Source organism: Ziziphus jujuba, chromosome 12 (genome assembly GCF_031755915.1).
Source record: "Ziziphus jujuba cultivar Dongzao chromosome 12, ASM3175591v1".
NCBI classification, from domain to species: domain Eukaryota; kingdom Viridiplantae; phylum Streptophyta; class Magnoliopsida; order Rosales; family Rhamnaceae; genus Ziziphus; species Ziziphus jujuba.
Genome location: NC_083390.1, coordinates 3,354,675 through 3,367,802, shown reverse-complemented (window position 1 = coordinate 3,367,802; position 13,128 = coordinate 3,354,675). Strand labels below are relative to the sequence as shown.

General features: G+C 32.3%; 1 protein-coding gene across 4 annotated transcripts; it reads right to left on the bottom strand.

The window, feature by feature from the left end:
• Positions 1-2,533: 2,533 nt before the first annotated feature.
• Positions 2,534-5,079, bottom strand: LOC107428292 (NADH dehydrogenase [ubiquinone] 1 beta subcomplex subunit 7). Of its 4 annotated transcripts, none has more exons than XM_016038806.4 (2): positions 4,608-5,079; positions 2,534-2,757 (listed from the first exon to the last, which is right to left on the bottom strand). In XM_016038806.4, the coding sequence occupies exon 1, from the start codon at positions 4,922-4,924 to the stop codon at positions 4,622-4,624; it is 303 nt and encodes a 100-aa protein (XP_015894292.3). In that variant the 5' UTR covers positions 4,925-5,079; the 3' UTR covers positions 2,534-2,757; positions 4,608-4,621. The 4 variants fall into 4 exon arrangements, with proteins under 4 accessions (XP_015894292.3, XP_015894291.3, XP_015894293.3 ...); XM_016038805.4 differs by having other exon boundaries at positions 2,534-2,740; positions 4,608-5,076; XM_016038807.4 differs by lacking the exon at positions 2,534-2,757 and adding an exon at positions 3,571-4,095.
• Positions 5,080-13,128: the final 8,049 nt, after the last annotated feature.

Here is a 13,128-nt window from a genome sequence, read left to right as displayed (position 1 = left end):
TAAGGATAATTCTTATTGAACATCAACTTTTACCTAGGAGATAGTATATGCTTGGCATTAATTCAGGGAATGGGAGCATGGTGGGGATGAGAATGAGGACAATTGAGTTACAATATGTTGGTGTTGAGGCATGCACCATGACCATTTTTCTTTCTACCTTCAGTCAACGTATTTATGATGCCGCGTAATTGACATTATGGTGATGGAGCGTTATGCCTTGCACTCTTTTGTGTTTCCTCTCTTTAATCAACCATTATTTTCTTACTTCAGTTAGCATTGCGATGATTAAGGAAATATTCGTTTCATTTGTGTTTGATTTGGTCGATTTTTTATTTTTTTGGTTTTAGCTTCCATTGCAAAATAAAGTCCATAGTTTAAACTAATTATGTCTTGGATTGCATATATATTGTCCTGTTTCAGGTTTCACTGAACTTGTTATTTTTATCATTAACAAGTAGTTGAAGATCATTGGATTAAATTGTTTTCCTTGAAATAGGTTTTTATTCCTTGTCATCATTTATATTGGTTAGGTATCCTCATATTGAAAAGAAGATCACCTGGTAAAGCTTTTGGCGCAGTTGGTTCCAAGTAACACCCACCTACATGTGGTGTGTGTGGTGGAAATCTTGCCTTGTGATATACCTGCATGTGGTATGGCTGGTGGAAACTTGCCTTGTGAAATATTTTATTTTTGAAGGCGGCAATATGTAAATCATATTGAAACTGGACTACTAGCCCTTTTGTTTTTTTTGTTTTTTGTTTTTTTTTTTTTTGTTGGGTATCTTGTTATCCTTGCTTTTCATTCTTTACCTGCTCAAAATATATCGCCCCTCAAATTGTAGGGCTCTCAGCCCGCCTATAAATATTGCAACACGGCGTAGCAATAAAGCTTTTGGGCTTGTCAGTAGACGAGTAAGATGGTGCTAATGTTAGGCCCAAACATATTATGCAACTGCAGGCCCAAAAAAATTAAGAGGAAGAATCAGTTCAAATCAAATACAACTGGGCCCATATGTTTAGCACAGGAAATTCTTAAAAAATCAGATGCCTAAGGCTTAGCTTAGATTCTAAGGGCGCTACTGAAAGCCTTTTTTTAGGTCGTGTAATAGGGAGGTTGGCCCAATAACCCTCAGTTATGAGGCGTAATGATCTACTCAAATACTTTTTATTTTGCCTATCTATTTTCAGGTATTCCTGAATTACCCTTATTTAATATAAAATAAGTAAAATTCATTTTTTGCTTTCGATAAAGTTATCTTCTTCTCTCCTTTTTTCATTCATACTCCCTAACAAATTTTTAAAGCTGGTTCTTGACAAGACATAATTGATTAAAAAAAAAAAAATGAAAGAAAAAAGCACCATCAAAATACAAATCCTAGTAGCGTTGCTTTTCGCCTTCTTCATGCAGCCGGACACTCCTGCACTGTGTTCTATCTCAAAAGTTGGTTCCAAGCATGTTCCTTTTCCGTTTTTTGGGATTTATTGGGTTTTGCTTCGTTTTGATATTTTTGGGCTAGGCAGAATTGGGAGTAATAATGTGGAGCAGACCGAGTTTTTGAATATTATGGCCAAAAAAGTTGAACACTTTGAAAACTTTTCAATGGTTTTAAACATGGGCTGATGATGCTAAGAATTGTATATTCATTTGTTCTAGTGATTTTGACTATTTGCTACTATTGTTGGGCTTTTACATAAGAGAAATCTGGCTGTAATATTGTTGGGTTTTTGCAGAAGAGATCTCGCAATGAAGGAATGAAAAAAGGAAATGAAGTAATTTTTTACTTTATTGGGGGTAAAATAGGAAATAAGGGATAAATAAGAAAAACTTTAAAAATGAAGGGGCAGATTTCGTTAGAGCCCTTCAAAAAAGGATATTGGGCCAAATTCCCCAAAAATTAATTCATATTTGCCATGTATCATGCCTACAACTTTTGACTACCTAATTTGCTTAAAACTAGGTTACGAAGAGTATTTCCAATGCTAAATGCCATTTTGGCATTGCTATTTTTAAGTTTTAGCATTGGCATGCCATATTTTAGCATTTGTACTTCAACATGCATAAATCTCTTTAATAGCTATAGTTTGACATTATTTAAAATTGAAATGAAAAATAACTATAAAGTTAAGAAAATAAGGATTTAGTAATCCAAAGTAATATATGTCCAAAGAAAACACTTAGGAATAAATTCGGAGGTTCAAAAACAAAAAAAAGAAAAAGAAAAAGAAGAAAAAATGCAGTTTGGAACAAACGCAAAAGGAAATGAGGTAGCCACCAAACAGAGAAAAAAAATAAAAATAAAAAAATTCAAAGAGTGACTTTTTACAAGAGAAAAAATTTATTAGTAAAATTATAAATCCCATAATAGCTGGTTGGTAGTCTTCAGTATCCTCAGTTTTTGAGTTTTGATTACGGAAATTCTACCCAATCATATGAATTAGTCCTTCAAGTCTGAAATTTAAACTCAATTCTTAGGGGATGAGCACAAGCCCAACAAATTTGGGCTACAAATGGGCCTCCTTTCTCAACATGGTGTAAGAGAGCAGGCTCAAACATAAATTCATTTCTTCTGGAAATAGAATTTTATTCCATATGTTCAAACAGGATTGCATAACTGAGGAAAGTACAGGATAGAAATTCGAGAGTTTGTAACATTTGACTCTTGAAAAAAAACAATTTTCCCATTAATGGCATTGAAACAATCAAAACATCAACTTCGTCACCTCCACAATTCAATGGATCCTGTATAAAATTTAATCCTGAATAAGTCATCAAAAGTTAAAAACCATCCAAACAACAGCAAAAGAAAGACTGAAATAAGTGTGTTCAGCACCTAAATATGAAAACATACAGAAATACTAAAAACTGAGGATGAAAGCATCATAACATCAATGTGCATGTGTATGGAAACTATTTCAAACCTCCAACCTTCAAAACTTCAGATACCATCAATTTTTAGTGTTATATTTGTCAATATGTTTATACATTCAGACAACTCCATTGATATTGGATCCATATAACACTCGGCATGCAATCTTTTTTCCATCCGGCTATAATGCTATGAGCAACATCAACATTTTCCTATAATAGATCTGTTATACTTGAATTGAATCTATGACGAATCCTATTTTCATGACCACTTCACATACAATGATGTATTGAACCAAAGAACTCATGTTTCATTCTTGATTAAAGATAATAATAATAATAATAATAATAATAATAATAAACACCTAAAACCCAAACTCCTTATACTTCTCTTCTTACTGGTTTGATTGCAACAATATAAAAGAAAATTAGAAATGTCATAACAAAATAAATCCCTTTACACCTTCCACCAATCCATTGTATGCTCCAAAGATAAAAGTCTTTCATTGCGCTCTCTAAGTACAAAACTCGCAAGTTCCATAGAAACATTGTAGACAACAATACTGAATCTCAACGTACTATATACAAAATCTAATACTGAATCTCAGCAAGGCACATTATTGTAATTTAGTAACCTAGTTAACCGAAATTTCCCAATAATTTATGAAAAATGGCAATAAACATTTAGATGACAATGCCAAACCTGAAAATTATTACATAACTATTCATTCTGTAAGCCTCAATAATTGGTATTATGAAAACAAACCTCAAGACTAACGAGTCACTAAAACAGACAGTAGCTTCTTCTACCTATGTCATTCCATAAATCTAAATTTATCCTTATCCTTCCTCTGCATGCTACATAAATACATAATTTAGGTGCGCTACATTAGTCTATATCTACAGCATAAATCAGAAACCATTTAATTGATTCATTAGGAATTCAATCAAAATAATTACTCCAAAAGATTACTCCTGAATTCCCAAATCCTCAAAAAAAAAAGTATGGCTGAGAAAGAAAGAGAAGGACATTTCCCATAGATCACCATCTGCCAACAGCTGCTGAAGAGCACTGTTTGTAAAAGCAACTGACAAGTTACAAGTCTGACCCAGATTCTAGGTTGTCCCTCGGTTTTTGACACCAATTGCCACTCATGGAGTACAACCATATGACCAACAAGCCTTTCATAAAGTACCATAGCCTTGCCACATGAACAGCTACTAAGTGACTAAACACACAAACGCAAAAAAGAAAAGGCAAAAAAATCTTTACAGCAAGTATAATTCATTGGGAACAAATTCAAACATATCAGATACATCAACCAGAATCACTTGTCAATGTAAACATGCTCAAGTCCAACCGTAAATATACCACCAATCAAAAACCCACAGGCCAACAACCTCTAATAAAGAGAATAAAATCCCAAATTCGTTGTTCCCTCGAAAGAACACTAAGATTTTCATACAGAACCCTAATCAGAGAGAGTAAACCCCATAAAGCAATTCAATTTTTAGCTAAATAACCTTCTATTAACTATAAAATCACAAAATAAAAAAATAAAAAAGACAAAAATTGTAAAACCTTACAAAGAAAATCCTAAATTATCAAGAACCCCAATATACCGCTAATCCAACGTATCCTAAAATTTTAACAATCCAAGAATATAGATCAGTGAAAACCCACAAAGCAATTAACAACAGACATTCAATCACAGAGAGGATTCGGATGAGACTGACTGACCCATTTATCGTAGGCTAAGCATTAGCAGTGTTGGGGATGACGGGAATGCCATGCTTCTTAGCCTGCTTCAACTTGGCCTCTTCTTCGCGAATCTTCTGCATCTTGAGCATCCTCTCCATGACGAGCTCGTACTGGCACTTCTCGTAGACGTGGCGCTCGTTCTCGCACTTCCACGGCAGGTAAAACTCCGATTGGCGGCACTTGTTCAAAGGGATCAGCAAGTGAGCGCATTGGTCTCTGTATGCCAGCGGCACTCTCGATTCCACCATCTCTTCCTGCGTCGCTATCATCTTCTTCGACGATCCCTCCACTTCCATGGCCGACCCTCTCCCTCTCTCTCTCTCTCTCTCTCTCAGATTGTTGTTTTGCTTTCGATCCTCTGCTTCGCTCTCTCTCTCTCTCTCTCTCTCTCTCTCTGAGTCTCTGGCTTTGGTTTCAATGTCGTTTTACAATTCTTATACGACGCGCAGCATATAGTTCTTTTCTTTTTCCTTTCAGGTTTTTAATGCAATTCCCCTGAATTTTTCATCATTTTATAGTTTCGTACCCCTTTTATTCATTTATTTATTTAATATTCCAAACTTGTCACTAATTAACCAAACCATGTATTTTTTTTATTTATTTATTTTGAAAAAAGAGTGGCTCAAATTATTTATAGTATAGCTTTTAACATTTTACCAATATTTTTAACACACTTCCAACTTTTGAAATGATCTAATTGATGGAAGTTGAAATCAATTGCGTATATAGAATTTTTTTTTTCTTAAAACTTTATATATATATATTTTTTTTTTGAAAATTTTTTTATATTTTATAACCTGTGGTTTATATTATTTCAAGGGTCAAAATGGTTTTTCTAAAATATTAGTATAGTTGAAAATTCTCCCAATTCAGTACTGAAACTGCACTGTTCATAAAATTTAAAAGTATTGATAAAGTTTTATTGATAAAGTCTACGAGAAATTAAAGACATTGATGTAAAAAAAAAAAAAGAAAAAAAAAAAGAAAAAACAAAACTTTTTATTATTACTATTATTATTTAAAAAAAAAACTATATATTATTATTTTCTTAAAGGTTAGTACCAAAAAAATAAAAGCCAATATGGGCCTTAGTTCAGATCAAACCCGAAATTTCCGGTCTTAAATTGAGAAAGTGCCAAACCCAAATTAAATTGGGCCAAGCCCATATTGAAAAGAGTTATCCCATTTTGCCGTGCTATATGTCCAAATGGAAACATTTTTATTTTTTTCAGTTTGTTCTCTTTTATTTTGTTAAAAAAAGAAAACATATTTATGTATGTATTATGAGTCAAAAGTTTTATGGACAAAAGTTCAAATCTATGAGAAATTCAAAACATTGGTGCAAAAGAACTTTTTCTTTAAATCAAATACAGAATGAGTGTTTCCCATAATATAACTGGCTCTTCTACAAATAGATGTAACTATATTATATATTTTAAAATAATAAGTGGAGATCTAATAGTTTATAAGCACACCAAATGGTAACTGACCCAACCGGATAGATATCATTGAGTTAACCTCATTTTACTAAATCTTACATTTTAGAAGTTGAAGTTGAACCATATAAGTTCGCGTGAAAAAAAAAAAAAAAAGAAAAAGAAAAAGAAAAAAGAAAACTAGATGTCCTAATTATGGTTTACTCATTTTATATAGAAATAGGATGGTAGTAGTCATTTCACACGAAATTAAGAAAATGATTACATCAGGATATAGCTATTGTGTGTGTACATGCCAAGTGGACATATATGTCCAATTACAATCAATTTTAAATAATATGTCGCATGGGTTATATGAGTTACATGTAATTGAATGCCCGTAATAGCAAAACTCAGTTGTCACTTCTAGTAATGGATCACCGATGTAACTTGTAGGAGGGTTTAGGAGGATTAGAATGGAATTGGATATATATATGTATACAGTATATATATAGGGGAGTTGCTATAAAACAGAGGGCGACAAGTGAATTCTATCACGACTGATATTAAGTTCATTTTTGGCCGGTCCTATTTTATGGGCGAATGGTAACATGCTGGTTTGCAATGTTTTTTTTCTTTACCTTTTTTTATTTATTTTTAAATATGCATAAAATTCCTTTTTCTAATAGAGTTTTATTTTTTATTTTTTTATCTTTTTAAATAAAGAGAGTTTTAAGTCCATAGAAATAAAATTGGTATAGCTACCAAGTTATCTACCAAATATATATACATATTCTTATTTAATTAGTTAACATGTTAATTTAAACTAAATATGAATAAATTAATCTTTGAAAAATATATATAATTAAATATAAATCAATTATATTTAAAAAGAAATAAAATAATGATGATTTGTACACGAGTGAATTATAATAAAACAATATATTAAATAATTTTCCCATTACAAACACCAATAACATATCCTGATTAGTCCAATTTACCAAATATACATATACATATATATATATATATATATATCAACATTAGTCAAACTGATCAGGTAAAAGCTCTTCTTTTCTTGGAAAAAGGTCTGTCATTAAAAGTTGTTGGCCATTACAATCTCTTCCTCCTTCACTTCGACTCCAAGGCGGGAAAAAGATTTTGGTATAGCAATCCAAATCTTCCAAGGGCAAGAAACACCCAGCAATCAAGTCGAACACAGCAACTTGGTCATGAAAATATTGAAGGCAAATGCAAATGCCTTTACATCCTGGAAAATCTCCAGCAAATACTGAGAAACTGGTATAATCAAAAACCCACAAACAATATCATCCCTTCCAAGCTTTCCATCTCAACCCATTTCTTTTCTTTTGCATTCAGCTTAAATACCTTAACGTGTTTCAACTTCTTGAGCCACTTGTTGGTTTTAACATTATTATTATTAGCATATGAAAGAACATTCAGTAGAAGAAGCTTTCCATCTAAACAAACATCCACTAGAAGAAGCTCTCCATCTAAACCCACCACTAAATGCTTCCCATGATCACTATGATCATGATCATCTTGAATTAATAATGGAGATGCAATATTTATCTTCTCCTTCAAGGAATAATCAATGGTTAGAGCTCGCCCATCCTCTTGGACTAGACAGTATTTATCTCCATATGAAACAATATCTACACAATCAACACCGTTTGTGCAAAACCATGAGTCTGAATCATCATTTTTCATATAAAACTCGGCTCGAAAATCATGGACCTCTACCATTGAATTAGGGGAATCAAGGCTTGAAGGAAAAACCACCCTACATTTTTGCATATCTATGATACAAGTATAAAATTTAGACAATTCGGAGACCCGAAAGTCCAAAGCATTAAGCACTTTTGGGAAAGTACTATAAGTATTACAATATAAGTCAAAATTAGGATTTACAGGAAGGAATCTGCCATGTTGGCCGGTTTCTTGGAGCTTAAGCAACCAACCCCATGATGATGAAGAATTACGTTTATTATTATCATCATCTGTGTGCTTTGGTGCAATGTGGTAGAGTATGGTTTCGGTGACGGTCATATTGTAACGAATAGCAAATAGGTCCTTAAAGAGTTTTTGTGTTGAGAAATTTTCCTATTATGTGCAAAAGTTCCTCCGGAAGACCATCCGACCATGACTTCGTTATGTTATCCATGAAATTCTGATACGAACGTCTCAAAAATTAATTAAGCAATAATAAGGACCATAAAATGTGTGTGTGTCTCTAGAGGCTTTGGCACTTATGATATTGTTTTATAGGCAAGTTTAATTTACTCCTAATGGAATTCTTATTCATCAAAAAAGAAAAGTTTTACTCCAGTGGAATTGGATAAATTATTCAATTCCGTGCTGGGGTTTTAGTATAACTAGGACTCTCCAATGAAATCCAAACAAGAAAAGGAAAAAGAAAAAAAGAAAAAAAAAAAGAAAAAAGAAAAGGAAAGATGAAAGTGAGTGTAAGCCGAAAGTTTTTTTAGAGTTTTTATTTATTTGTGAGTGGCTTATACAAAATTTGTAGAGCAACTTTAACATTTGAAGTGTATTCTTTATATACTACTAGTATTTTTGAAAAGTCATTTAAACTATTAAAAGATATGATCCTGAAAATTAAAATAAATAACTAATATGAGATTATTAACATGTTTATCTTCTTTCCACGGTTGCTAACCATTTGAAAACCTGAAGATCGAAACTTCACTGCTTTATAAATTAATTATGAATCTTGATTTATTGAAAAAGTTTTATAGACTAAAGTGCTAATCTATGAGAAATTCAAAACAGTGGTGCAAAAAGAACTTTTTTTGATCAATCTACGATAAGTTTATCCCACAATATAACTAGCATTTTTACAAGTATATGAAGCTACTCTTTTTCATTTTTCTTTTCCCTTTTTAAATAAAAAAGTGGAGATCTAGTAGTTTATAGACAAACTAAACAGTAATTGGATTACAGTAGGTGTGGATGTCCAATTACATTTAATCCCACATCCACACCCACAATAACAGAACTGTGTTTATATATATATATATATATATATATAGTTGTCATAATAATGGAGCATTGATTAGATTTGGCAATATATTCGGCTACTATTAATTTTATTAAAAAGAAAAAAAAAATTATCTGAAAGTTAGAAGAGTCATCCAATGTGAGTTTCATATAAGATTTCAAAGTGCAATTTTCTTTTAGACAAGAAATTAAAATCTTTCTTTCTATAATTTTATATGTTAAATTAACTGGAAAAAGTTGTAGAATATTTACTATTATTACCCTCTTTCTTTCTTTTTCTTTTTTTAAAAAAATAAAATAAAATTGTATTTTAATACCCATGTTCATGACGACAGTTAAATTTTTGTTCGCTAAAAGATAGTTATGATCCAATTTGCAATGATTCAATATGATGAATTTTAAAACAGAAGAGTGAAATTGCGACATTTCCAAACTAATCAAAAGGTACCAAATGCAATTAGCCAAATCAAATTGAACTTTTCTGCCAAACTGTTTACATAAAGTTAGAATAGTTTGAAATGGAGAGGAATGGACTGACGTTTCACTATTATTGATGTGCCAAAATTGTATAGAAGACCATTAACCATAATAAATTTTTCATTACAAATTTTTTCCTGAATGTGAAGGATCGATGCTAGTTGTAGTACATGAAATTAAGATGGAAAAGTGATAGGTCAGAAATTGTATGTTATATAAATTAAAGCATAAATATATAATCGCAACAACAATATTGAAAAATCACCACCAATCTAGAAACAGCTTGTGACAGATAGCTGATGCTCATTGTTGAACTTTCAATTTTGAACATATTTACGCCGCAGTATTTTTTTCTTCAGCATATATTACAGCAAGATTGGTTTCAAATTAAAGTTGTAGATAGTTAGCATTTGATGTGAAGATGAAAGAGACAAATGTCATTAATATCTTTAAAGAAAAATGATGATTTTTTGAGAATGACTGATGAAAAACCATATATTAAACAATTTTTCCATAACAAACACTAATTAATAACATATTTTAATTAATCCAATAATATTAGATCAATTACACTGATTAAATTTATATAATAAAAGCTCGTTGATCAGGTAGACAATAAAAGGTCTTCTTTTCTTTGAAAAAAGTCTGTTATTAAAAGTTGTTGGCCATCAAAATCTCTTCTTGGTTTGCTTCGATTGCTTCGACTCCAAGGCGGAAGAAAGATATTGGTAAAGCAATCCGAATCTTCCGAGGGCAAGAAACATCCAGTAATCAGATCGAATACAGCAGCTTTGTCATGAATATTATAGTGAACGCAAACGCAATCACCTTTACAACCTGGAAAATCTCTAGCAAATACTGAGAAACTGCTAAACCTGAAACCTACAAACAGTATCCTCCCTTCCAAGCTTTTCACCTCAATCCATTTGTTGTTTTTTGGTTTCAGCTTAAATACCTTTACGAAGTTAAGCTTGAGCTTCTTGTGTTTTTTACTTAGTTTAATATTATCTCTACAAACACAAATATCCACTAATAGAAGCTCTCCATCTAAATCTACCACTAAATGCTTTTCATGATCACTATGATCATGATGATCATCACCATGAACATCACAAAGTTGAATTGATGATATTGAAGATGCAATCTGTTTCCTCTCCTTCAAGCAATAATCAAAGGTTAGAGCTCGGCCGTCGTTTTCGACCAGACAGAATTTACCTCCATACGAAACAATATCCACACATTCAAAAGTTTTTGTGAAATCCCAGTGCCTATTATCTACATGTTTCATGTAAAACTCAACTTGAAAATCATAAACTAATACCACCGAATTAGGGCAATCAAGGCTTGAAGTTGAAGGAAAAAACACTCTAAATTTGTAGTTGTCTATTTTATAAGATTTGACCAATTCAGACGTCCGAAAGTCCAAAGGATTAAGCACTTTTGGGAAAGTACTACACGTATTATAATATGAGTCGGAATTAGGGTCTACAGGGACAATGATTCCACCATGTTGGCCAGTTTCTTGGAGATTAAGCAACCAGCCCCATGATGATGAATTATTATCATCATTATCATCATTAGTATCAGTCTTATTTGGTGCAACGTGGTAGAGTATGGTTTCAGTGACGGGGAGATTGAGATTAACACCAAGTTTAGATCTGAAAGAGAGAGAGAGGGGTACCGGATTCTCGATGGGAGGGATGGAGGATCTCCATGACTTACATACAGCTCGGAATTTGGAAACATCTGTTTTTGTGTTGAGAAATTTTCCGATTATCTCCAATAGTTCCGCTGGAAGATCATTATCCGACCGTGACTTCATTATCTGACCCATTGATTTGATCTGAAATACACGAAGTAATTAATAAGTAGCAGAAGACTTAATTTTGACTTTAATATACAATATACAATGTATGTGAACATATATATATACATATATATGTTACGGAATTGGGAGAAAAACAAAATAGCAACGGAAACAAAGAAAACGAAGAATAAACACACAATTTACGTGGAAACCCTTGACGGGAAAAACCACGGGCAGGGAGAAGCAAATCCAATATCAAAAAGATTGGTACAAAGGTGAGCCAAATTTCGCGATACCCCTAAAAACCCCAAATGTGGCTGAACAACAATATATATATATAGTACGGATGAAACCCTAAAATTGAACAGGTCCATACCGCGGGGGCGCTGCCCCCGCCCGAGACCGTAGCCCACCACTGAGCCCCAAATTTTTCTCCAAAATTAGTTTCACCAAATGGGTCGCACTGCGAGCTTTTCGGATCGGGTCAACAAGAATTCGGGTCACTAACTCTAACAATATATATATATTTATATTTATATAGGTTTCAATTAGGATTTACGATATTAACAAAAGCAAGTTTTATATAGGCTTCAATTAGGATTTACGATATTATCAAAAGCAAGTTTTAGTTTATATATATATATATATATATATTTATATTTATATAGGCTTTAATTGGGATTTACGATATTATCAAAAGAAAGTTTTAACACCCCTAATGCGATTCTTATTTATTAGATTCTCTGGCCCTTTTTTTTTTTTTTTAAAAAAAACCTGAAATTTCGTCATTTTATACTTTTGCCTTTTTTTTTTTTTTAAGGCATTCCCCCCCCCAAAAAAAAAAAAAAAAAAAAACTACTACTAAATTACTCTCATGAATTCATATGATAATTAAGATCAAACTGAAAAAGGGTAATTTATTAGCATTTTGATATACAATATTGAAATAGTTCCTAAAATTAAAAGATTTAAAGCACCCCAATAATCCGCTCTCTTAAATCTCTTCCCCGTTGCCTTTTATTGGCTTGGTTTGGTTCGACTCCAAGGTGGAAGAAAAATATTGTTATAGTAGTCCTTATCTTTTGGGGGCAACAAATAACCATTATTCAAGTCGAACATAGTATGGTGAAAATATTGAACACAAACATAATTACCTTTACATCCTGGAAAATCTCTAGCAAATACTGAGAAACTATTATAATTGAAACCCACATACAGTATCCTTCCTTCCAAGCTTTCCACTTCAATCCATTTCTTCTCCTTAGCTTTCAGCTTGAATACCCTAACGTATTTCCTATCCTTGAGCTTCTTGTATTATTATTATTATTTTTTTTTTTTACTTACTAAAATAACATCATTTGCACATAAACAAACATCCACTAAAAGCAGCTCTCCTTCTAAATCCACCACTAAATGCTTTCCATGACTAAGATGATCATGACCATGACCGTTGATCAATTTATGATCATTTTCACTACGTTGAATTGATAATGGAGATGCAATCTCTATTTTCTCCTTCAAACAAGAATCAAAGGTTAGAGCTCTACCATCCTTGTGGACCATACAGAATTTACCTGCATATGAAATAAAATCTGCACATTCGTAACCGCTTTTGAAAACCCAGTACGAATCATGTTTCATGTGAAACAGAGCATGAAAATCACGGACTTGTACATCGAAGAGCAATCAACGCTTGAGGAAGAAAACACTCTACGTTTGTTGTTTCTTAAAGTATAAGATTTAGACAATTCAGAGACCCGAA

Coding starts and splice junctions, on each gene's coding strand:
- LOC107428292 (XM_016038806.4), bottom strand. CDS start 4,924: ATGGAAGTGGAGGGATCGTCGAAGAAGATGATAGCGACGCAGGAAGAG.